Source organism: Tinamus guttatus, unplaced genomic scaffold (genome assembly GCF_059628265.1).
Source record: "Tinamus guttatus ecotype Peru unplaced genomic scaffold, ASM5962826v1 Tinamus_guttatus_pri_ptg001838l, whole genome shotgun sequence".
Classification (NCBI taxonomy): Eukaryota; Metazoa; Chordata; class Aves; order Tinamiformes; family Tinamidae; genus Tinamus; species Tinamus guttatus.
In genome coordinates this window covers 1-23,034 of record NW_028290372.1, presented here as the reverse complement: position 1 = coordinate 23,034, position 23,034 = coordinate 1, and the positions used below count along the sequence as shown (strand labels likewise).

General features: G+C 57.9%; 1 protein-coding gene and 1 pseudogene across 1 annotated transcript; one reads left to right on the top strand and one right to left on the bottom strand.

Annotated features, from left to right (window-relative positions):
- Window positions 1-457: 457 nt before the first annotated feature.
- On the top strand, window positions 458-20,717 carry LOC148590019 (potassium-transporting ATPase alpha chain 1-like; the record flags this gene model as incomplete). Its single annotated transcript, XM_088539560.1, has 10 exons — window positions 458-550; window positions 2,324-2,437; window positions 3,473-3,607; window positions 5,520-5,637; window positions 7,599-7,867; window positions 9,201-9,399; window positions 10,705-10,814; window positions 16,316-16,450; window positions 17,682-17,862; window positions 20,560-20,717. Coding segments are annotated over exons 1-10 (1,497 nt in total), but the record flags the coding sequence as incomplete, so codon positions are not given.
- LOC148590020 (uncharacterized) lies at window positions 16,455-17,599 on the bottom strand (annotated as a pseudogene).
- Window positions 20,718-23,034: the final 2,317 nt, after the last annotated feature.

Below are 23,034 nucleotides of genomic sequence, written 5' to 3'. Positions count from 1 at the left end.
CCATTGACCCCCGTTGACCCCCATTGGCCCTCGTTGACCCCCATTGACCCCCGTTGGCACCCATCGACCCCCCTTGACCCCCATTGGCCCCCATTGACCCCCATTGACCCCTGTTGGCACCCATTGGCGCCCCTTGAGCCCAAATGCCCCCCCTTGAACCTCATTCGCCCCCGTTGACCCCCATTGACCCCCGTTGACCCCCATTGACCCCCGTTGGCCCCCATCGACCCCCCTCGACCCGCATTGACCCTCGTTGACCCCCATTGACCCTCCTTGACCCCCATTGACCCCCGTTGACCCCCATCGACCCCCCTTAACCCCCATTGGCCCCCGTCGACCCCGCAGGGCCTGAGCGCGGGGGGCGGCGGCCGAGCGGCTGCTCCGGGATGGCCCCAACGAGCTGCGGCCGCCGCGCGGGACCCCCGAGTGCCTCAAGTTCGCCCGGCAACTGGCCGGGGGCCTCCAGTGCCTCATGTGGGTCGCGGCCGCCATCTGCCTCATCGCGTTCGGCATCCAGAGCGGCCAGGGGGACCTCACGAGCGCCGACGACGTGGGTCCCGGACGCCTGGGCCCCTCCTGGGCTGAGGGGGTTGGGGGTCATGGTGGGATGGGGGAAGGTGGTGGCCACCTATTGGTGGCCTTGGGCAACTAATGGGACCAAGGGGAGCTCACCAGGGCCAATGACGAAGGTCCCGGACACCTGGGCCCCTTCTGGGTTGAGGGGGTTGGGGGTCATGGTGGGATGGGGATAGATGGTGGCCACCTATTGTGGCCTTGGGCAACCAATAGGACCAAGGGGACCTCGGTGGAGCTGAGGATGTGGGTCCCGGATGCCTGGGCCCCTTGTGGGTTGAGGGGGTTGGTGGGAAGGGGGTAGATGGTGGCCACCTATTGGTGGCCTTGGGCATCCAACAGGACCAAGGGGACCTCAGTGGAGATGAGGATGGGGGTCCCGGATGCCTGGGCCCCTTGTGGGTTGAGGGAGTTGGGGGTCATGGTGGGAAGGGGGCAGATGGTGGCCACCTGTTGGTGGCCTTGGGCAACTAATGGAACCAAAGGGACCTCGGTGGAGATGAGGATGGGGGTCCCGGACGCCTGGGCCCCTTGTGGGTTGAGGGGGTTGGGGGTCATGGTGGGATGGGGAAAGGTGGTGGCCACCTATTGGTGGCCTTGGGCAACTAATGGGACCAAGGGGACCTCGGTGGAGATGAGGATGTGGGTCCCGGACACCTGGGCCCCTTGTGGGTTGAGGGGGTTGGAGGTCCTGGTGGGAAGGGGGAAGGTGGTGGCCACCTATTGGTGGCCTTGGGCAATCAACAGGACCAGGGGGACCTCGGTGGAGATGAGGATGGGGGTCCCAGATGTCTGGGCCCCTTGTGGGTTGAGGGGGTTGGAGGTCCTGGTGGGAATGGTATAGATAGTGGCCACTGATTGGTGGCCTTGGGCAACTAATAGGACCAAGGGGACCTCGGTGGAGATGAGGATGGGGGTCCCGGACGCCTGGGCCCCTCCTGGGTTGGGTGTCCTGGTGGGAAGGGGGTAGATGGTGGCCACCTATTGGTGGCCTTGGGCAACTAATGGGACCAAGGGGACCTCGGTGGAGATGAGGATGTGGGTCCCGGACTCCTGGGCCCCTTCTGGGTTGAAGGGGTTAGGGGTCATGGTGGGATGGGGATAGATGGTGGCCGCCTATTGTGGCCTTGGGCAACCAATAGGACCAAGGGGACCTCGGTGGAGCTGAGGTTGTGGGTCCCGGACGCCTGGGCCCCTTCTGGGTTGAGGGGGTTGGTGGGAAGGGGGTAGATGGTGGCCACCTATTGTGGCTTTGGGCAACTAATGGGACCAGGGGGACCTCAGTGGAGATGAGGATCCAGGTCCCAGACGCCTGCGTCCCTTCTGGGTTGAGGGGGTTGGTGGGAAGGGGGTAGATGGTGGCCACCTATTGGTGGCCTTGGGCAACTAATGGGACCAAGGGGACCTCGATGGAGATGAGGATGTGGGTCCCGGACGCCTGGGCCCCTTGTGGGTTGAGGGAGTTGGGGGTCATGGTGGGAAGGGGGTAGATGGTGGCCACCTATTGGTGGCCTTGGGCATCCAACAGGACCAAGGGGACCTCGGTGGAGATGAGGATGGGGGTCCCGGACGCCTGGGCCCCTTGTGGGTTGAGGGGGTTGGGGGTCATGGTGGGAAGGGGGTAGATGGTGGCCACCTATTGGTGGCTTTGGGCAACTAATGGGACCAAGGGGACCTCGGTGGAGCTGAGGACGGGGGTCCCGGACGCCTGGGCCCCCTGGCAGGTGACGCTGTCCCCTCCGCTCCCCAGTTGTACTTGGCCATCGCCCTCATCGCCGTGGTCGTCGTCACCGGCTGCTTCGGCTACTACCAGGAGTTCAAGAGCACCAACATCATCGCCAGCTTCAAGAACCTGGTGCCCCAGGTGGGCCCACACTCTATGGGGCTCTATGGGGCTGGGTCCTTGGGTTGCTCTATGGGGCTGGGTCTTCTCCTGGTCACTTGGGTCCTTGGGTTCCTCTGCGGGGCTGGATCCTTTGGTTGCTCTATGGGGCTGGGTCTTCTTCTGGTCACTCGGGTCCTTGGGTTGCTCTATGGGGCTGGGTCTTCTCCTGGTCACTCGGGTCCTTGGGTTGCTCTATGGGGCTGGGTCTTCTCCTGGTCACTTGGGTCCTTGGGTTCCTCTGCGGGGCTGGGTCCTTTGGTTGCTCTATGGGGCTGGGTCTTCTTCTGGTCACTCGGGTCCTTGGGTTCTCTATGGGGCTGGGTCTTGGCTTGCTCTATGGGGCTGGGTCTTCTCCTGCTCACCTGGGTCCTTGGGTTGCTCTATGGGGCTGGGTCCTCTATGGGGCTGGGTCTTGGGTTGCTCTATGGGGCTGGGTCTTCTCCTGAACATGTGGGTCTTTGGGGTGGCCGATGGGGCTGGGTCTTCTTCTGGTCACTCAGGTCCTTGGGTTCTCTATGGAGCTGGGTCCTTTGGTTGCTCTATGGGGCTGGGTCTTGGGTTGCTCTATGGGGCTAGGTCTTCTTCTGGTCACTCAGGTCCTTGGGTTGCTCTATGGGGCTGGGTCTTCTCCTGGTCAGGTCCTTGGGTTCTCTATGGGGCTGGGTCTCGGGGTGCTCTATGGGGCTGGGTCTTCTACTGAACACGTGGTTCTTTGGGGTGGTCAATGGGGCTGGGACTTCTCCTGGTCACCCAGGTCCTTGGGTTGCTCTATGGGGCTGGGTCTTCTCTTGGTCACTCGGATCCTTGGGTTCTCTATGGGGCTGGGTCTTGGGTTCTCTATGGGGCTCTATGGGTTCTCTATGGGGCTGGCTCTATGGGTTCTCTATGGGGCTGGCTCTTGGGTTCTCTATGGGGCTCTATGGGTGCTCTATGGGGCTGGCTCTTGGGTTCTCTATGGGGCTGGCTCTCCGTGGGTCGGGGTGCCCTCCCGGACGCCTGGGCCCCTCGGCGCAGCAAGCCACGGTGATCCGCGACGGGGAGAAGCTGCAGATCGACGCCAACCAGATCGTGGTGGGCGACGTGGTGGAGATCAAGGGGGGCGACCGGGTCCCCGCCGACATCCGCGTCCTCAGCGCCCAGGGCTGCAAGGTGGGGGGCGCCGGGACCCCCCGCCCGGACGCCGGGGCCCCTCGGGGTGGCCCTGGACAACCTTGAGTGGCCTTGGACCCCTTGGGGTGGCCTTGGACAACCTTGGGTGGCCTTGGACCCCTTGGTCATTATGGGTCCCCTTGGGGTGGCCTTGGACACCTTGGGTGGCCTTGGACCCCTTGGTCATTATGGGTCCCCTTGGGGTGGCCTTGGACACCTGGGTCCCTTTGGATCCCCTTGGGGTGGCCCTGGACACCTTGGGTGGCCTTGGACCCCTTGGGGTGGCCTTGGACACCTTGGGTGGCCTTGGACCCCTTGGTCATTATGGGTCCCCTTGGGGTGGCCTTGGACACCTGGGTCCCTTTGGGTCCCCTTGGAGTGGCCCTGGACCCCTTGGGTGGCCTTGGACCCCTTGGGGTGGCCTTGGACAACCTTGGGTGGCCTCGGACCCCTTGGTCATTATGGGGTGGCCTTGGACCCCTTGGTCATTATGGGTGGGCTTGGACACCTTGGGCCCTCATGGGGAGGCCTTGGACCTCTTGGTCACTATGGGGTGGCCCTGGACAACCTTGGGTGGCTTTGGACCCCTTAGTCATTATGGTGTGGCCTTGGACAACCTTGGGTGGCCTTAGACACCTTGGTCCTCATTCCATGGCCTTGGACATCTGGGTCCCCTTGGGTGGCCTTGGACCTCTTGGTCACTATGGGGTGGCCTTGGACACCTTGGGCCCTCATGGGGTGGCCTTGGACCTCTTGGTCGTTATGGGGTGGCCTTGAACACCTGGGTCCCCTTTGGTGGCCTTGGACACCTTGGTCCCCTTGGGGTGGCCCTGGAGACCTTGGTCACTATGGGGTGTTCTTGGACCCCTTGGTCATTATGGGGTGGCCCTGGACACGTGGGTCCCCTTGGGGTGGCCCTGGACAACCTTGGTCATTATGGGGTGACCCTGGACCCCTTGGGTGGCCTTGGATAACCTTGGGTGTCCCTGGACCCCTTGGTCATTATGGGGTGGCCTTGGACACCTGGGTCATTATGGGATGGCCTTGGACACCTGGGTCCCCTTGGGGTGGCCCTGGAGACCTTGGTCATTATGGGGGTGGCCCTGGCCACTTAGGCCATCATGGGGTGGCCTTGGACCTCTTGGTCATTATGAGATGGCCCTGGACACCCAGGTCCCCTTGGGTCCCCTTGGGGTGGCCCTGGACACCTTGGGTGGCCTTGGACACCTTGGTCACTGTGGGGTGGCCCTGGTCACTTGGGCCCTCATGGGGTGGCCTTGGCTACTTGGGTGATCTTGGACACCTTGGTCATTATGGGGTGGCCTTGGACCCCTTGGTCACTATGGGGTGGCCTTGGACACCTGGGTCCCCTTGGGTCCCCTTGGGGTAGTGCTGGACACCTGGGTCCCCTTGGGTGTCCTCTTGGGGTGGACCTGGACACCTTGGTCATTATGGGATGGCCTTGGACACCTGGGTCCCCTTGGGTGTCCTCATGGGGAGGCCCTGGACACTTTGGTCATTATGGGATGGCCCTGGACACCTGGGTCCCCTTGGGTGGCCCTGGCCAATTGGGTGGCCTTGGACCCCTTGGTCATTATGGGGTGGCCCTGGACACCTGGGGCCCCTTGGGTGTCCTCATGGGGTGGCCCTGGACCTCTTGGTCATTATGGGGTGGCCCTGGACCCCTTGGTCCCCTTGGGGTGGCCCTGGCCAATTGGGTGGCCTTGGACCCCTTGGTCATTATGGGGTGGCCTTGGACACCTGGGTACCCTTAGGGTGGCCTTGGACACCTGGGTCCCCTTGGGGTGTTCTTGGACCCCTTGGTCCTTATGGGGTGGCCCTGGACACCTGGGTCCCCTTGGGGTGTCCCTGGCCCCGGGGGGACCTCGCCCGGACGCCTGGGCCCCTCCAGGTGGACAACTCGTCGCTGACGGGGGAGTCGGAGCCGCAGACGCGGGCGCCCGAGTGCACCCACGAGTCGCCCCTGGAGACCCGCAACATCGCCTTCTTCTCCACCATGTGCCTCGAAGGTGCCCCGCGCCGCGGCCCTGCTGCCCCACACGGCGGGGTCCCACCTGCCCCACATGTTGGGGTCCTTCTTGTCCCCTTGGGTTCCTCCTTGTCCCATTGGGGTCCCACCTGCCCCACACCTTGGGGTCCTTCTTGTCCCCTTGGGTTCCTCCTTGTCCCGTTGGGGTCCCACCTGCCCCACATGTTGGGGTCCTCCTGGTCCCGTTGGGGTCTCACCTGCAGCAAACATTGGGGTCCTTCTTGTCCCATTGAGGTCCCTCTTGTCCTGTTGGGGTCCCTCCTGCCCCAGATTTTGGGTTCCTTCTTGTCCCATTGAGGTCCCTCTGATCCCACACGTTGAGGTCCTCCTTGTCCCATTGGGTTCCTTCTTGTCCCATTGGGGTCCCACCTGCTCCACACATTGGGGTCCTCCTTGTCCTGTTGGGGTCCCACCTGCCCCACATCTTGGGGTCCTTCTTGTCCCGTTGGGGTCCCACCTGCCCCAAACATTGGGCTCCTTCTTGTCCCATTGGGGTCCTTCTTGTCCCATTGAGGTCCCTCGTCCCACATGTTGGGCTCCTCCTTGTCCTATTGGGGTCCCACCTGCCCCAGATTTTGGGCTCTTTCTTGTCCCATTGGGGTCCTTCTTGTCCCATTAGGGTCCCGGTGGTCCCACATGTCGGGGTCCTCCTTGTCCCGTTGGGGTCCAACCTGCCCCAAACATTGGGGTCCTTCTTGTCCCATTGGGGTCCCTCCTGTCCTGTTGATGTCCCTCTGATCCCACATGTTGGGGTTCTTCTTGTCCCATTGGGGTCCCTCTTGTCCCAGATCTTGGGGTCCTTCTTCTCCCGTTGGGGTCCCACCTGCCCCAGATTTTGGGCTCCTTCTTGTCCCATTGGGGTCCTTCTTGTCCCATTGGGGTCCCTCCTGTCCTGTTGATGTCCCTCTGATCCCACATGTTGGGGTTCTTCTTGTCCCATTGGGGTCCCTCTTGTCCCAGATCTTGGGGTCCTTCTTCTCCCGTTGGGGTCCCACCTGCCCCAGATTTTGGGCTCCTTCTTGTCCCATTCGGGTCCTTCTTGTCCCATTGAGGTCCCTCTGGTCCCACATGTTGGGGTCCTTCTTATCCCATTAGGGTCCCTGTGGTCCCACATGTCGGGGTCCTTCTTGTCCCATTGGGGTCCTTCTTGTCCCATTGAGGTCCCTCTTGTCCCAGATGTTGGGGTCCTTCTTGTCCTATCGGGTTCCTTCTTGTCCCATTGGGGTCCCACCTGCCCCAGATTTTGGGCTCCTTCTTGTCCCATTGAGGTCCCTCTTGTCCCAGATGTTGGGTTCCTTCTTGTCCTATTGGGGTCCCTCTTGTCCCAGATGATGGGGTCCTTCTTGTCCCATTGGTGTCCCTCTTATCCCAGATGTTGGGGTTCTTCTTGTCCCATTGGGGTCCCACCTGCCCCAGATGTTGGGCTCCTTCTCGTCCCATTGGGTTCCTTCTTGTCCCATTGAGGTCCCACCTGCCCCAGATTTTGGGGTCCTTCTTGTCCCATTGGGGTCCCTGTGGTCCCACTTGTCAGGGTCCTTCTTGTCCCATTGGGGTCCCACCTGCCCCAAACATTGGGGTCCTTCTTGTCCCATTGGGGTCCTTCTTGCTCCATGGGGTCCCACCTGCCCCAGATGTTGGGTTCCTTTTTGTCCCATTGGGCTCCTTCTTGTCCCATTGGGGTCCCACCTGCCCCAGATTTTGGGCTCCGTCTTGTCCCATTGGGGTCCTTCTTGTCCCATTGAGGTCCCTCTTGTCTCATTTGGGTCCCTCTTGTCCCATTGAGGTCCCTCTTGTCCCATTGGGTTCCTTCTTGTCCCATTGAGCTCCTTCTTGTCCCATTGAGGTCCCTCTTTTCCCATTGGGTTCCTTCTTGTCCCATTGGCCTGCCTCTTGCCCCTCTCACCCGGGCGCCCCCCGGACGCCGGGGCCCTTCCCGCGCAGGCACCGCCACGGGGCTGGTGATCAACACGGGCGACCGCACCATCATCGGGCGCATCGCCAGCCTGGCGTCGGGCGTGGAGAACGAGAAGACGCCCATCGCCATCGAGATCGAGCACTTCGTGGACATCATCGCCGGCCTCGCCATCTTCTTCGGCGGCACCTTCTTCGTGGTCGCCATGCTCATCGGCTACCCCTTCCTCCGCGCCATGGTCTTCTTCATGGCCATCGTGGTGGCCTACGTGCCTGAGGGGCTGCTGGCCACCGTCACGGTGAGCTCTGGGGTGGTCTGGGGGCCTATGGGGCCATGGGCATCATGGGAGGTCTCTACGGGTCCAACCCAACCCATGGGTGCTCTATGGGCCTGGAAGTTCCCTACAGGTCCATGGGCTCCATGGGAGGTCTCTATGGGTCCAACCCAACGCATGGGTGCTCTATGGGTCCTGGAGGTCTCTATGGGTCCATGGACTCCATGGGAGGTCTCTATGGGTCCAACCCAACCCATGGGTGCTCTATGGTCTTGGAGGTCCCTATAGGTCCATGGGCATCATGGGAGGTCCCCTCTGAGTCCAACCCAACCCAAGGCTGCTCTATGGGTCTTGGAGGTCTCTGAGTCCATGAGCACCATGGGAGGTTCCTCTGGGTCCAACCCAACCCTTGGTTGCTCTATGGGTCCTAGATGTCTCTATGGATCCAACCCAACCCATGGGTGCTCTATGGGCCTGGAAGGTCCCTACGGGTCCATGGGCTCCATGGGAGGTCCCCTCTGGGTCCAACCCAACCCAAGGCTGCTGTATGGGTCTTGGAGGTCTCTATGGGTCCCTGGGCATCATGGGAGGTCCCTCTGGGTCCAACCCAACCCAAGGCTGCTGTATGGGTCTTGGAGGTCTCTATGGGTCCCTGGGCATCATGGGAGGTCCCTCTGGGTCCAACCCAACCCAAGGCTGCTCTATGGGTCTTGGGGGTCTCTATGGGTCCATGGGCATCATGGGACATCCCTCTGGGTCCAACCCAACCCTTGGTTGCTCTATGGGTCCTAGATGTCTCTATGGATCCAACCCAATCCATGGGTGCTCTATGGGCCTGGAAGGTCACTACGGGTCCATGGGCTCCATGGGACGTCCCTCTGGGTCCAACCCAACCCAAGGCTGCTCTATGGATCTTGGAGGTCTCTATGGGTCCATGGGCATCATGGGACATCCCTCTGGGTCCAACCCAACTCAAGGGTGCTCTATGGGCCTGGGAGGTCCCTACAGGTCCATGGACTCCATGGGAGGTCTCTATGGGTCCTGGAGGTCTCTATGGATCCAACCCAACCCTTGGTTGCTCTATGGGTCCTGGAGGTCTCTATGGATCCAACCCAACCCATGGGTGCTCTATGGGCCTGGAAGGTCCCTGCAGGTCCATGGGCTCCATGGGAGGTCTCTATGGGTCCAACCCAACCCATGGGTGCTCTATGGGCCTGGAAGGTCACTATGGGTCCATGGGCTCCATGGGAGGTCCCTTTGGGTCCAACCCAACCCCTAGACGATCCCCAGCCCCTGGAGGTCCCCGGGGTGCCCCGAGGCCACCAAGAGGCCCCCAGGGGACACCCTGCGTCCCCAGGTCTGCCTGTCGCTCACGGCCAAGCGCCTGGCGCGCAAGAACTGCGTGGTCAAGAACCTGGAGGCCGTGGAGACCCTGGGCTCCACCTCGGTCATCTGCTCCGACAAGACGGGGACCCTCACGCAGAACCGCATGACCGTGGCCCACCTGTGGTTCGACAACCAGATCCACACGGCCGACACCACCGAGGACCAATCGGGTGAGAGGGGCGGGGCCTCCCCCCCCGGACTCCTGGGTCCTGCCCGGACTCCTGGGCCCCTTCCCGGTTTCCTGGGCCCCTTCCTGGTCATCTGGGCCCCTTCCCGGTCTCCTGGGCCCTTTCCCGCTTTCCTGGGCCCCTTCCCAGATTCCTGGGTCCTACCTGGACACCTGGGCCATTCCCAGGACACCTGGGCCCCTTCCCGGACACTGGGGCCTTCCCGGGATTCCTGGGCCCTTTCCTGGACACCAGGGCCCCTTCCCGGATTCCTGGGCCCTTTCCTGGATTCCTGGGCCCTTTCCTGGATTCCTGGGCCCTTCCCGGACTCCTGGGCCCCTTCCCGGACTCCTGGGCCCTTCCCGGACTCCTGGGCCCCTTCCCGGATTCCTGGGCCCTTTCCTGGATTCCTGGGCCCTTCCCGGGATCCTGGGTTCTACCCGGACACCTGGGCCCCTTCCTGGACTCCTGGGCCCCTTCCCGGACTCCTGGGTCCTACCTGGACACCTGGGCCATTCCCAGGACACCTGGGCCCCTTCCCGGACACTGGGGTCATTCCCGGGATTCCTGGGCCCTTCCCGGACGCCTGGGCCCTTTCCTGGACTCCTGGGCCCTTCCCGGGATCCTGGGTCCTACCCGGACACCTGGGCCCCTTCCTGGACTCCTGGGCCATTCCCAGATTCCCGGCCCCTTCCCGGACTCCTGGGCCCTTCCCGGACGCCTGGGCCCTTCCCGGTCTCCTGGGCCCCTTCCCGGATTCCTGGGCCCCTTCCTGGACTCCTGGGCCATTCCCAGATTCCTGGCCCCTTCCCGGATACCGGAGCCTTCCTGGATTCCTGGGCCCCTTCCTGGACTCCTGGGCCCCTTTCCCGGACTCCCGGCCCCTTCCCGGACTCCTGGGCCCCTTTCCCGTATTCCTGGGCCCTTCCCGGACTCCTGGGCCCTTCCCAGATTCCCGGCCCCTTCCCAGACTCCTGGGCCCTTCCCGGTCTCCTGGGCCCCTTCCTGGACTCCTGGGCCATTCCCAGATTCCCGGCCCCTTCCCGGACACTGGGGTCATTCCCGGGATTCCTGGGCCCCTTCCTGGATTCCTGGGCCCCTTCCCGGACTCCTGGGCCCCTTCCCGGATTCCTGGGCCCCTTCCCGGACTCCTGGGCCCTTCCCGGATTCCTGGGCCCCTTCCCAGACTCCTGGGCCCTTCCCGGACTCCTGGGCCCCTTCCCGGACTCCTGGGCCCCTTCCCGGCTCCCCGCTGGCCCCTCCCCAGCCCCGGACGCCGGGGCCCTTTCTCAAGCCCCGCCCCCCCAGGCCAGAGCTTCGACCAATCATCGGAGACCTGGCGGGCGCTCAGCCGCATCATCACCCTGTGCAACCGGGCGGTCTTCAAGCCCGGCCAGGACAACGTCCCCGTGGCCAAGGTCCCTATAGGGGCTATAGGGGCTATAGGGGCTATGGGGGATATAGGGAGTCTATGGGGCCTATGGGGGCTATGGGGGCTATGGGGAATATAGGGAGTCTATGGGGGATATAGGGATTCTATGGGTGCTATGGGGGATATAGGGGGTCTATGGGGGCTATGGGGTCTATAGAGCCTATAGGGGCTATGAGGGATATAGGGGGTCTATGGGGGCTATGGGGAATATAGGGAGTCTATGGGGGATATAGGGATTCTATGGGTGCTATGGGGGCTATAGGGGATATAGGGGGTCTATGGGGGATATAGGGGGTCTATAGGGGCTATGGGGGTATAGTGGGTTTATGGGGGCTATGGGACTATGGGGAATATAGGGGGTATATGGGGGCAATGGGGTCTGTAGAGGCTATAGGGGCTATGAGGGATATAGGGGGTCTATGGGGGCTATAGGGTCTATGGGGGATATAGGGGTTCTATGGGGGATATAGGGGCTATAGAGGCTATGGGGTATATGGGGAGTCTATGGGGGATATAGGGGCTATGGGGAATATAGGGAATATAGGGAGTCTATGGGGCTATAGGGGCTATGGGGGCTATAGGGTCTATGGGGGCTATGGGACTATGGGGAATATAGGGGTTCTATGGGGGATATAGGGGCTATAGAGGCTATGGGGTATATGGGGAGTCTATGGGGGCTATAGGGGCTATGGGGGCTATGGGACTATGGGGAATATAGGGGGTATATGGGGGCAATGGGCTCTATAGAGGCTATAGGGGATATGAGGGATATAAGGGGTCTATGGAGGATATAGGGGGTCTATAGGGGCTATGGGGGTATAGTGGGTTTATGGGGGCTATGGGACTATGGGGAATATAGGGGGTATATGGGGGCAATGGAGTCTGTAGAGGCTATAGGGGTTATGAGGGATATAGGGGGTCTATGGGGGCTATGGGGTCTATAGAGGCTATAGGGGCTATGAGGGATATAGGGGGTCTATGGGGGCTATGGGGAATATAAGGAGTCTATGGGGGATATAGGGATTCTATGGGGGCTATGGGGGCTATGGGGCATATAGGGGGTCTATGGGGCATATAGGGGCTATGGGGGATATAAGGGGTCTATGGGGGCTATAGGGGTCTATGGAGGATATAAGGGCTATGGAGTCTATGGGGGATATAGGGATTCTATGGGTGCTATGGGGGCTATAGGGGATATAGGGGATCTATGGGGGATATAGGGGGTCTATAGGGGCTATGGGGGTATAGTGGGTTTATGGGGGCTATGGGAATATAGGGGGTATATGGGGGCAATGGGGTCTGTAGAGGCTATAGGGGTTATGAGGGATATAGGGGGTCTATGGGGCATATAGGGGCTATGAGGGATATAAGGGGTCTATGGGGGCTATGGGGTCTATAGAGGCTATAGGGGCTATGAGAGATATAGGGGGTCTATGGGGGCTATGGGGAATATAGGGATTCTATGGGGGATATAGGGATTCTATGGGTGCTATGGGGCTATAGGGGATATAGGGGGTCTATGGGGGATATAGGGGGTCTATAGGGGCTATGGGGGTATAGTGGGTTTATGGGGGCTATGGGACTATGGGGAATATAGGGGGTATATGGGGGCAATGGGGTCTGTAGAGGCTATAGGGGTTATGAGGGATATAGGGGGTCTATGGGGGCTATGGGGTCTATAGAGGCTATAGGGGCTATGAGGGATATAGGGGGTCTATGGGGGCTATGGGGAATATAGGGAGTCTATGGGGGATATAGGGATTCTATGGGTGCTATGGGGGATATAGGGGGTCTATGGGGCATATAGGGGCTATGGGAGATATAAGGGGTCTATGGGGGCTATAGGGGTCTATGGAGGATATAGGGCCTATGGAGTCTATGGGGGGTATAGGGAGTCTATGGGGAATATAGGGGCTATAGGGGCTATGGGGGCTACAGGGTCTATGGGGGCTATAGGGGCTATGGGGGCTATAGGGGAATAGTGGGTTTGTGGGGGCTATGGAACTATGGGGAATATAGGGGGTATATGGGGGCAATGGGGTCTATAGAGGCTATAGGGGCTATGGGGGATATAGGGGCTATGGGGGATATAGGGGCTATGGGGGCTATGGGAGATATAGGGGTTCTATGGGTGCCATGGGGGATATAGGGGATATAGGGGGTCTATGGGGCATATAAGGGGTCTATGGGGGCTATAGAGGCTATGGGGGCTATAGGGGCTATGGTGGCTATGGGGGATATGGGGGTTCTATGGGTGCTATGGGGGTTATAGGGGCTATTTGGGCTATGGGGGTATAGTGGATTTATGGGGGCTATGGGACTATGGGAATATAGGGAGTCTATGGGGGCTATAGGGTCTATGGGGGCTATAGGGGCTATGGGGGCTATGGGGGTATAGCGGGTTTATGGGGGCTATGGGGAATATAGGGGTTCTATGGGGGATATAGGGGCTATAGAGGCTATGGGGTATATGGGGAGTCTATGGGGGATATAGGGGCTATGGGGGCTATGGGGAATATAGGGAGTCTATGGGAGATATAGGGAGTCTATGGGGGATATAGGGGCTATGGGGGATAAAAGGGGTCTATGGGGGATATAGAGGCTATGGAGGCTATGGGGGATATGGGGTTCTATGGGTGCTATGGGGGCTATAGGGGATATAGGGGGTCTATGGGGGATATAGGGAGTCTATGGGGGATATAGGGGCTATGGGAGATATAGGGGTTCTATGGGTGCTATGGGGGTTATAGGGGCTATAGGGACTATGGGGGCTATAGGGGATATAGGGGGTCTAAGGGGACTATGGGGGCTATAGAGGGTATGGGAGCTATAGGGGCTATAGGGGCTATGGGGGCTATGGGGATATAGTGGGTTTATGGGGGCTATGGTACTTTGGGGAATATAGGGGGTCTATGGGGGCAATGGGGTCTATAGACACTATAGGGGCTATGGGGGATACAGGGGGTCTATGGGAGATATAGGGGGTCTACGGGGGCTATGGGGTCTATAGACACTATAGGGGCTACGGGGGATATAGGGAACTGCAGAATGTAAAGGGGATATGGGGCTATAGAGGGGATATAGGGACTATAGGGTCTATAGGGGGATATAGGGGCTATAGGAGCTATTCGGTGGTATAGGGGGCAATAGGGTGTATAGGGCCTATAGAGAACTATAGGGTGTATAGGGGCTATAGGGCCTCAATGGGGTCTATAGGGGACTATGGGAGATATAGGGGTTATAGAGGGTCTATAGAGTCCATAGGGGGATATAGGGGCTATAGGAGCTATTGGGAGCTGTAGGGGACAATAGGATGTATAGGGGCTATAGGGGGTCTATGGGGTCTATAAGGGGCTATAGGGAGTGTATGGGGTCTATAGAGGACTATAGGGTGTATAGGGGCTATAGGGGGGCTATAGGGGGTCTATAAGGGGCTATAGGGGGTGTATGGGGTCTATAGAGGACTATAGGATGTATAGGGGCTATAGGGGGGCTATAGGGGGCTATAGGGGGTCTATAAGGAGCTATAGGGGGTGTATGGTGTCTATAGAGGACTATAGGGTGTATAGGGACTACAGGGAGTCAATAGGGGGTTATAGGGGGTCTATAAGGAGCTATAGGGGGTGTATGGGGACTATAGGGTGTATAGGGACTACAGGGAGTCAATAGGGGGCTATAGGGTGTATAGGGCCTATAGAGGACTATAGGGTGTATAGGGGCTATAGGGCCTCAATGGGGTCTATAGGGGACTATGGGAGATATAGGGGTTATAGAGGGTCTATAGAGTCCGTAGGGGGATATAGGGGCTATAGGAGCTATTGGGAGCTGTAGGGGACAATAGGATGTATAGGGGCTATAGGGGGTCTGTGGGGTCTATAAGGGGCTATAGGGAGTGTATGGGGTCTATAGAGGACTATAGGGTGTATAGGGGCTATAGGGGGGCTATAGGGGGTCTATAAGGGGCTATAGGGGGTGTATGGGGTCTATAGAGGACTATAGGATGTATAGGGGCTATAGGGGGGCTATAGGGGGCTATAGGGGGTCTATAAGGAGCTATAGGGGGTGTATGGTGTCTATAGAGGACTATAGGGTGTATAGGGACTACAGGGAGTCAATAGGGGGTTATAGGGGGTCTATAAGGAGCTATAGGGGGTGTATGGGGACTATAGGGTGTATAGGGACTACAGGGAGTCAATAGGGGGCTATAGGGTGTATAGGGCCTATAGAGGACTATAGGGTGTATAGGGGCTATAGGGCCTCAATGGGGTCTATAGGGGACTATGGGAGATATAGGGGTTATAGAGGGTCTATAGAGTCCGTAGGGGGATATAGGGGCTATAGGAGCTATTGGGAGCTGTAGGGGACAATAGGATGTATAGGGGCTATAGGGGGTCTGTGGGGTCTATAAGGGGCTATAGGGAGTGTATGGGGTCTATAGAGGACTATAGGGTGTATAGGGGCTATAGCGGGTTATAGGGGGTCTATAAGGGGCTATAGGGAGTGTATGGGGCCTATAGAGGACTATAGGGTGTATAGGGGCTATAGGGGGCTATAGGGGGTCTATAAGGGGCTATAGGGGATGTATGGGGTCTATAGAGGACTATAGGGTGTATAGGGGCTATAGGGGAGCTACAGGGGGTCTATAAGGAGCTATAGGGGGTGTATGGGGTCTATAGAGGACTATAGGGTGTATAGGGGTAATAGGGCATCTATGGGATCTGTAGGGGGCTATAGGGGGGGTCAATGGGGTCTCTAGGGGGATATGGGGCTATAGGGGATTAAAGGGGCTATAGGGGGATATGGAGGCTATAGGAGGTGTATGGGATTGATAGGAGGTATGGGGGCTATAGGGGCTAAAGGGTCTATAGGAGCTATAGGGAGCTATAAGGGGGCTAAAGGGTCTATAGGGGCTATAGGGCGATATGGAGGCTATAGGAGGTCTATGGGATTGATAGGGGGTATGGGGGCTATAGGGGGTAAAGGGTCTATAGGAGCTATAGGGAGCTATAAGGGGGCTAAAGGGTCTATAGGAGCTATAGGGGACTATAGGGGGATATGGAGGCGATAGGAGGTCTATGGGATTGATAGGAGGTATGGGGGCTATAGCAGGTAAAGGGTCTATAGGAGCTATAGGGGGATATGGAGGCTATAGGAGGTCTATGGGATTGATAGGGGGTATGGGGGCTATAGGGGCTAAAGGGTCTATAGGAGCTGTAGGGGACTGTATGGGGATATGGAGGCTATAGTAGGTGTATGGGATTGATGGGGGTATGGGGGGGTAAAGGGTCTATAGGAGCTATAGGGAGCTATAAGGGGGCTAAAGGGTCTATAGGAGCTATAGGGGGCTATAGGGGACTATGGGATCTATAGGGGGATGTAGAGTGTAGAGGGGGTCTATAGAGGAGCATCCTCGGAAGGGGGGTGGAGCCTGGGTGTGGGCGGGTCCTCGCAAGGCTCCACCCCCCATCTCAAGCCCCGCCCCCTCAGCGTGACGTCATCGGGGACGCGTCGGAGACGGCGCTGCTCAAGTTCGCGGAGGTGACGGTCGGGAACGTGGCCGAGCAGCGCGGGGGGTACCCCAAGCTCTGCGAGGTGCCCTTCACCTCGGCCAACAAGTTCCAGGTGGGCCCCGGCGTCCGGGAAGGGGCCCAGGTGTCCGGGAAGGGGCCAGGAGTCCAGGAAGGGGCCCAGGCGTCCGGGAAGGGGCCCAGGAGTCCAGGAAGGGGCCCAGGAGTCCGGGAAGGGGCCCAGGTGTCCGGGAAGGGGCCCAGGAGTCCGGGAAGGGCCCAGGAGTCCGGGAAGGGGCCAGGAGTCCAGGAAGGGGCCCAGGCGTCCGGGAAGGGGCCCAGGAGTCCAGGAAGGGGCCCAGGAGTCCGGGAAGGGGCCCAGGTGTCCGGGAAGGGGCCCAGGAGTCCGGGAAGGGCCCAGGAGTCCGGGAAGGGCCCAGGAGTCCGGGAGGGGCCCCAGTGTCTAGGAAGGGACCCCGGCATCCGGGAAGGACCCAGGTGTCAAGGAGGGACCCAGACATCTGGGAAGGGGCCCAGGTGTCCGGGAGGGTCTCAGGTGCCTGGGAAGGGCCCAGGCGTCCGGGAAGGGCCCAGGAGTCCAGGAAGGGGCCCCTGTGTCCAGGAAGGGCCCAGGTGTCCGGGAGTGGCCCAGGCATCTGGGAAGGGGCCCAGGTGTCCGGGAAGGGGCCCCGGCGTTCGGGGGGGTCTCAGGTGTCAAGGAGGGGCCCAGGCGTCCGGGAAAGGGTCCAGGAGTCCGGGAAGGGGCCCAGGTGTCCGGGAAGGGGCCCAGGTGTCCGGGAAGGACCCAGGAGTCCAGGAAAGGGCCCAGGAGTCCGGGAAGGGGCCCAGGTGTCCGGGAAGGGGCCCAGGCATCCGGGAAGGGGCCCAGGAGTCCGGGAAGGGCCCAGGAATCCGGGAAGGGGCCCAGGAGTCCGGGAAGGGCCCAGGTGTCCGGGAAGGGCCCAGGAGTCCGGGAAGGGCCCAGGAATCCGGGAAGGGGCCCAGGAGTCCGGGAAGGGGCCCAGGAGTCCGGGAAGGGCCCAGGAGTCCGGGAAGGGCCCAGGAATCCCGGGAAGGGGCCCAGGAGTCCGGGAAGGGCCCAGGTGTCCGGGAAGGGCCCAGGAATCCCGGGAAGGGGACCAGGCGTCCGGGAAGGGGCCCAGGTGTCCGGGAAGGGGCCCAGGAGTCCGGGAAGGGGCCCAGGAGCCCGGGAAGGGGCCCAGGCGTCCGGGAAGGGCCCAGGTATCAAGGAGGGACCCAGACATCCAGGAAGGGGCCCAGGTGTCCGGGAAGGGGCCCAGGCGTCCGGGAGGGGCCCCGGCTCGTGCTGACGGCGCCGCCCGCAGGTCTCGGTGCACGCGGCCGGCGAGCGGCTGCTGCTGGTGCTGAAAGGGGCCCCCGAGCGGGTGCTCGAGCGGTGCCGGAGCGTCCTGCTCAAGGGCCAGGAGCTGCCCCTGGACCAGCAGTGGCGCGAGGCCTTCGAGGGCGCCTACGCCGACCTGGGCGGCCGCGGGGAGCGCGTCCTGGGTGAGCAACGGGTGCAATGCAACCGTGCAGCGGGTGCAATGCAATAGTGCAATGTGTGGGTGCAAGGTGTGCAATGCAACCGTGCAATGGGTGCAATGCAATAGTGCAATGTGTGGGTGCAAGGTGTGCAATGCAAAGGTGCAATGCAATAGTGCAATGGGTGCAATGCAATAGTGCAATGTGTGGGTGCAAGGTGTGCAATGTGTGGGTACAAGGTGTGTAATGCAACCGTGCAATGGGTGCAATGCAATAGTGCAATGTGTGGGTGCAAGGTGTGCAATGTGTGGGTGCAAGGTGTGCAATGCAACCGTGCAATGGGTGCAATGCAACCCTGCAATGGGTGCAATGCAATAGTGCAATGTGTGGGTGCAAGGTGTGCAATGTGTGGGTGCAAGGTGTGCAATGCAAAGGTGCAACATGTGCAATGCAAAGGTGCAACATGTGCAATGCAATTGTGCAATGGGTGCAATGCAATAGAGCAATGTGTGGGTGCAAGGTGTGCAATGTGTGGGTGCAAGGTGCAATGTAACTGTGCAATGGGTGCAATGCAATAGTGCAATGGGTGCAATGCAATAGTGCAATGTGTGGGTGCAAGGTGTGCGTGCAAGGTGTGTAATGCAACTGTGCAATGGGTGCAATGCAACCGTGCAATGGGTGCAATGCAATAGTGCAATGGGTGGGTGCAAGGTGTGCAATATGTGGGTGCAAGGTGTGCAATGCAGCCGTGCAATGGGTGCAATGCAACCCTGCAATGGGTGCAATGCAATAGTGCAATGTGTGGGTGCAAGGTGTGCAATGTGTGGGTGCAAGCTGTGCAATGCAACCGTGCAATGGGTGCAATGCAACCCTGCAATGGGTGCAATGCAATAGTGCAATGTGTGGGTGCAAGGTGTGCAATGTGTGGGTGCAGTGGGTGCAATGCAACCGTGCAATGGGTGCAATGCAATACTGCAATGGGTGCAATGCAATAGTGCAATGTGTGGGTGCAAGGTGTGCAATGTGTGGGTGCAAGCTGTGCAATGTAACCATGCAATGGGTGCAATGCAATACTGCAATGGGTGCAATGCAATAGTGCATGGTGTGGGTGCAAGGTGTGCAAAGGTGCAACATGTGCAATGCAAAGGTGCAACATGTGCAATGCAATTGTGCAATGGGTGCAATGCAATAGTGCAATGTGTGGGTGCAAGGTGTGCAATGTGTGGGTGCAAGGTGTGCAATGCAACCGTGCAATGGGTGCAATGCAATACTGCAATGGGTGCAATGCAATAGTGCAATGTGTGGGTGCAAGGTGTGCAATGTGTGGGTGCAAGGTGTGCAATGTAGTCGTGCAATGGGTGCAATGCAATAGTGCAATGGGTGCAATGCAATAGTGCAATGTGTGGGTGCAAGGTGCAATGTAACCGTGCAATGGGTGCAATGCAATAGTGCAATGGGTGCAATGCAATAGTGCAATGTGTGGGTGCAAGGTGTGCAATGTGTGGGTGCAAGGTGTGCAATGTAGCCGTGCAATGGGTGTAATGCAATAGTGCAATGGGTGCAATGCAATAGTGCAATGTGTGGGTGCAAGGTGTGCAATGTGTGGGTGCAAGGTGTGCAATGTAACCGTGCAATGGGTGCAATGCAACCCTGCAATGGGTGCAATGCAATAGTGCAATGTGTGGGTGCAAGGTGTGTAATGCAACTGTGCAATGGGTGCAATGCAATACTGCAATGGGTGCAATGCAATAGTGCAATGGGTGGGTGCAAGGTGTACAATGTAACCACACAATGGGTACAATGCAATACTGCAATGGGTGCAATGCAATAGTGCAATGTGTGAGTCCAAGGTGTGCGATGCAAAGGTGCAACATGTGCAATGCAATTGTGCAATGGGTGCAATGCAATTGTGCAATGTGTGGGTGCAAGGTGTGCAATGCAATAGTCCAATAGGTGCAATTCAATAGTGTGAGGTGTGGGTGCACGGTGTGCAATGCAATAGCGCAATGTGTGGGTGTAATGTGTGCAGTGCAATAGTGCAATGGGTGGAATTCAATATGTGTGAAACATGAGGGTGCAATGTAACCGTGCAATGGGTGCAAGGCAATAGTTCAAGGTGTGGGTTCAAGGTGTGCAGTGCAAGGGTGAAGTGAGTGCAATGTGTGAGTGCATGGTGTGCAACGTGTGGGTGTTAGGTGTGCAATGCATCAGTGCATTGTGTGCAATACATGCAACATATGGGTGCAACTGGTGCACTGCAAGGGTGCAATGCAATAGTGCAAGGTGTGCAATGTGTGGATGCAACATGTGCAATGCAATGGTGCAATGGGTGCAAGGTGAGGGTGCAATGCAATCGAGCAATGTGCGGGTGCAATACAATGTCTGCAATGCAAGGATGCAGTGTGTGCAACACAAGGGTGTATGTGCAATGTGTGCGTGCAATGCAAGGGTGCAACATGTGCAATGTGTGCGTGCAATGCATGGGTTCAACATGTGCAATGCAACGGTGCAAGGTGAGGGTGCAATGCGTGCAATGCAATGGGTGCAACGCAAAAGTGCCATGCACGGGTGCAACACACAGATGCAACGCACGGGTGTGATGCATGGGTGCAATGCATCCGATGGGACATGGACTGTGCAAGGGTGACACGGAGCAGTCACATGTCCCCCTGAGGCTGGAAATGCCATGGGGATGTCACCAACATGTTGGGGGTGGCCCAGGTTTCTGCCAGGGCTTCCTGGATGGCCCCGCGTCGGCGCTGAGCCCGGAGCAGCTGCCGGGGGAGGGTCTCTGCTTCGTCGGCCTCGTCTCCATGATCGACCCTCCCCGTGCGTCTGTGCCCGCCGCCGTGCGCAAGTGCCGCACGGCCGGGATCCGGGTGAGTCCTGCGCGTGCCAGCAACGTGCTGCATGCAATGTGCAATGCACGGCTTGTAATGTGCAATGTGCAATGCACGGCTTGCAATGTGCAATGCACAGCTTGCAATTTGCAATGTGCAATGTGCAATGCACAGCTTGCAATGTGCGATGCACGGCTTGCAATGTGCAATGTGCGATGCACGGCTTGTGATGTGCAATGGGCAATGCACGGCTTGCAACGTGCAATGCACAGCTTGCAATGTGCAATGCACAGCTTGCAATGTGCAATGTGCGATGCACGGCTTGCAATGTGCAATGTGCGATGCACGGCTTGCAAAGCACAATGCAGAGCTTGCAACATGCTGTGTGCAATGCAAGGCTTGCAAAATGCGATGCATGGCTTGCAAAGCACAATGCAGCGCTTGCAACATGCTGTGTGCAATGCAAGGCTTGCAAAATGCGATGCATGGCTTGCAAAGCACAATGCAGAGCTTGCAACATGCTGTGTGCAATGCAAGGCTTGCAAAATGCAATGCATGGCTTGCAAAGCACAATGCAGCGCTTGCAACGTGCTGTGTGCAATGCACGGCTTGCAAAATGCGATGCATGACTTGCAAAGCACAATGCAGCGCTTGCGACATGCTGTGTGCAATGCATGGCTTGCAAAGTGCAATGCACAGATTGCAACATCCCGTGTGTGATGCACAGCTTAGCAAAATGCGATGCACAGCTTGGAAAGCACAATGCAGAGATTGCAGCATGTTGTGTGCAATGCATGGCTTGCAAAGTGCAATGCACGGCTTGCAACGTGCAATGCATGGCTTGCAATGTTCAATGTGCGATGCACGACTTGCAAAATGCAAGGAACGACTTGCAAAGCACAATGCAGAGCTTGCAGCATGCTGTGTGCAATGTATGGCTTGCAAGATGCAACGCATGGTTTGCAATATCCCATGTGCAATGCACAGCTTGCAATGTGCAATGCACGTCTTGCAACATGCTATGCGAAATGGACAGGTTCCAATGTGTAATGCACGGCGTGCAATGTGCAATAAATGGCTTGCAAAGTACAATGCATGACTTGCAACGTGCTATCTGCAATGCACAACTTGCAATGTGCAATGCACATCATATAAAGTGCAGTGCACCGTCTGTAATGTGCAATGCACAGCTTGTAAAGTACAATGCATGACTTGCATCATGATACGTGCAGTGCATGCTTGCAATGTGCAGTACACAGTTTGCAAAGTGCAATGCACAGGTTGCAATGTGCAATACACGTCTTGCAGAGTGCAATAAACAGTCTGCAATGTGCAATGCAGATCTTGTCAAATGCTGCATGCAGTGCACGATTTGTAACATGATACGTGCACTGCATGCTTTGCAATGTGAAACATGCAATGCACAGCTTGCAGAATGCAACGCAGAGTTTGCAATGCACAATGCAAAATGCCGTGCATGGTTTGCAAAATGTAATGCGAGTCTTGCAACATGCAGCGTCCCACACAATATTTGCAAAATGCAATGTAGATTTTGCAATGTCCAATGCACAGTTTGCAAAATGCAATGCACAGTTTGCAATGCACAATGCAGAGTTTGCAAAATGCTATGCTTGTTTTGCGAAATGTAGTGCACATCTTGCAACATGCAAGTCCGATGCATTATTTGCAAAATGCAACACACAGCGTGCAATGCATAGTTTGCAAAATGCAATGCAGAGTTTGCAAAATGCTATGTATGGTTTGCAAAATGTAATGCACGTCTTGCAACATGCAAGTGCCATGCATTATTTGCAAAATGCAATGCACAGTGTGCAATGCAGCGTTTGCAATGCACAATGCGGAGTTTGCAAAATGCTATGCTTGTTTTGCAAAGCGTAGTGCACGTCTTGCAACATGCAAGTCCGATGCATTATTTGCAAAATGCAACACACAGTGTGCAATGCATAGTTTGCAAAATGCAAGGCAGAGTTTGCAAAATGCTATGTATGGTTTGCAAAATGTAATGCACGTCTTGCAACATGCAAGTGCCATGCATTATTTGCAAAATGCAATGCACAGTGTGCAATGCAGCGTTTGCAATGCACAATGCAGAGTTTGCAAAATGCAATGCATGGTTTGCAAAACATAGTGCACGTCTTGCAACATTCAATGTCCCATGCATTACTTGCAAAATGCAATGCAGAGTTTGCAAAATGGTATGTATGGTTTGCAAAATGTAATGCACGTCTTGCAACATGCAAGTGCCATGCATTATTTGCAAAATGCAATGCACAGTGTGCAATGCAGCGTTTGCAATGCGCAATGCAGAGTTTGCAAAATGCTATGCATGGTTTGC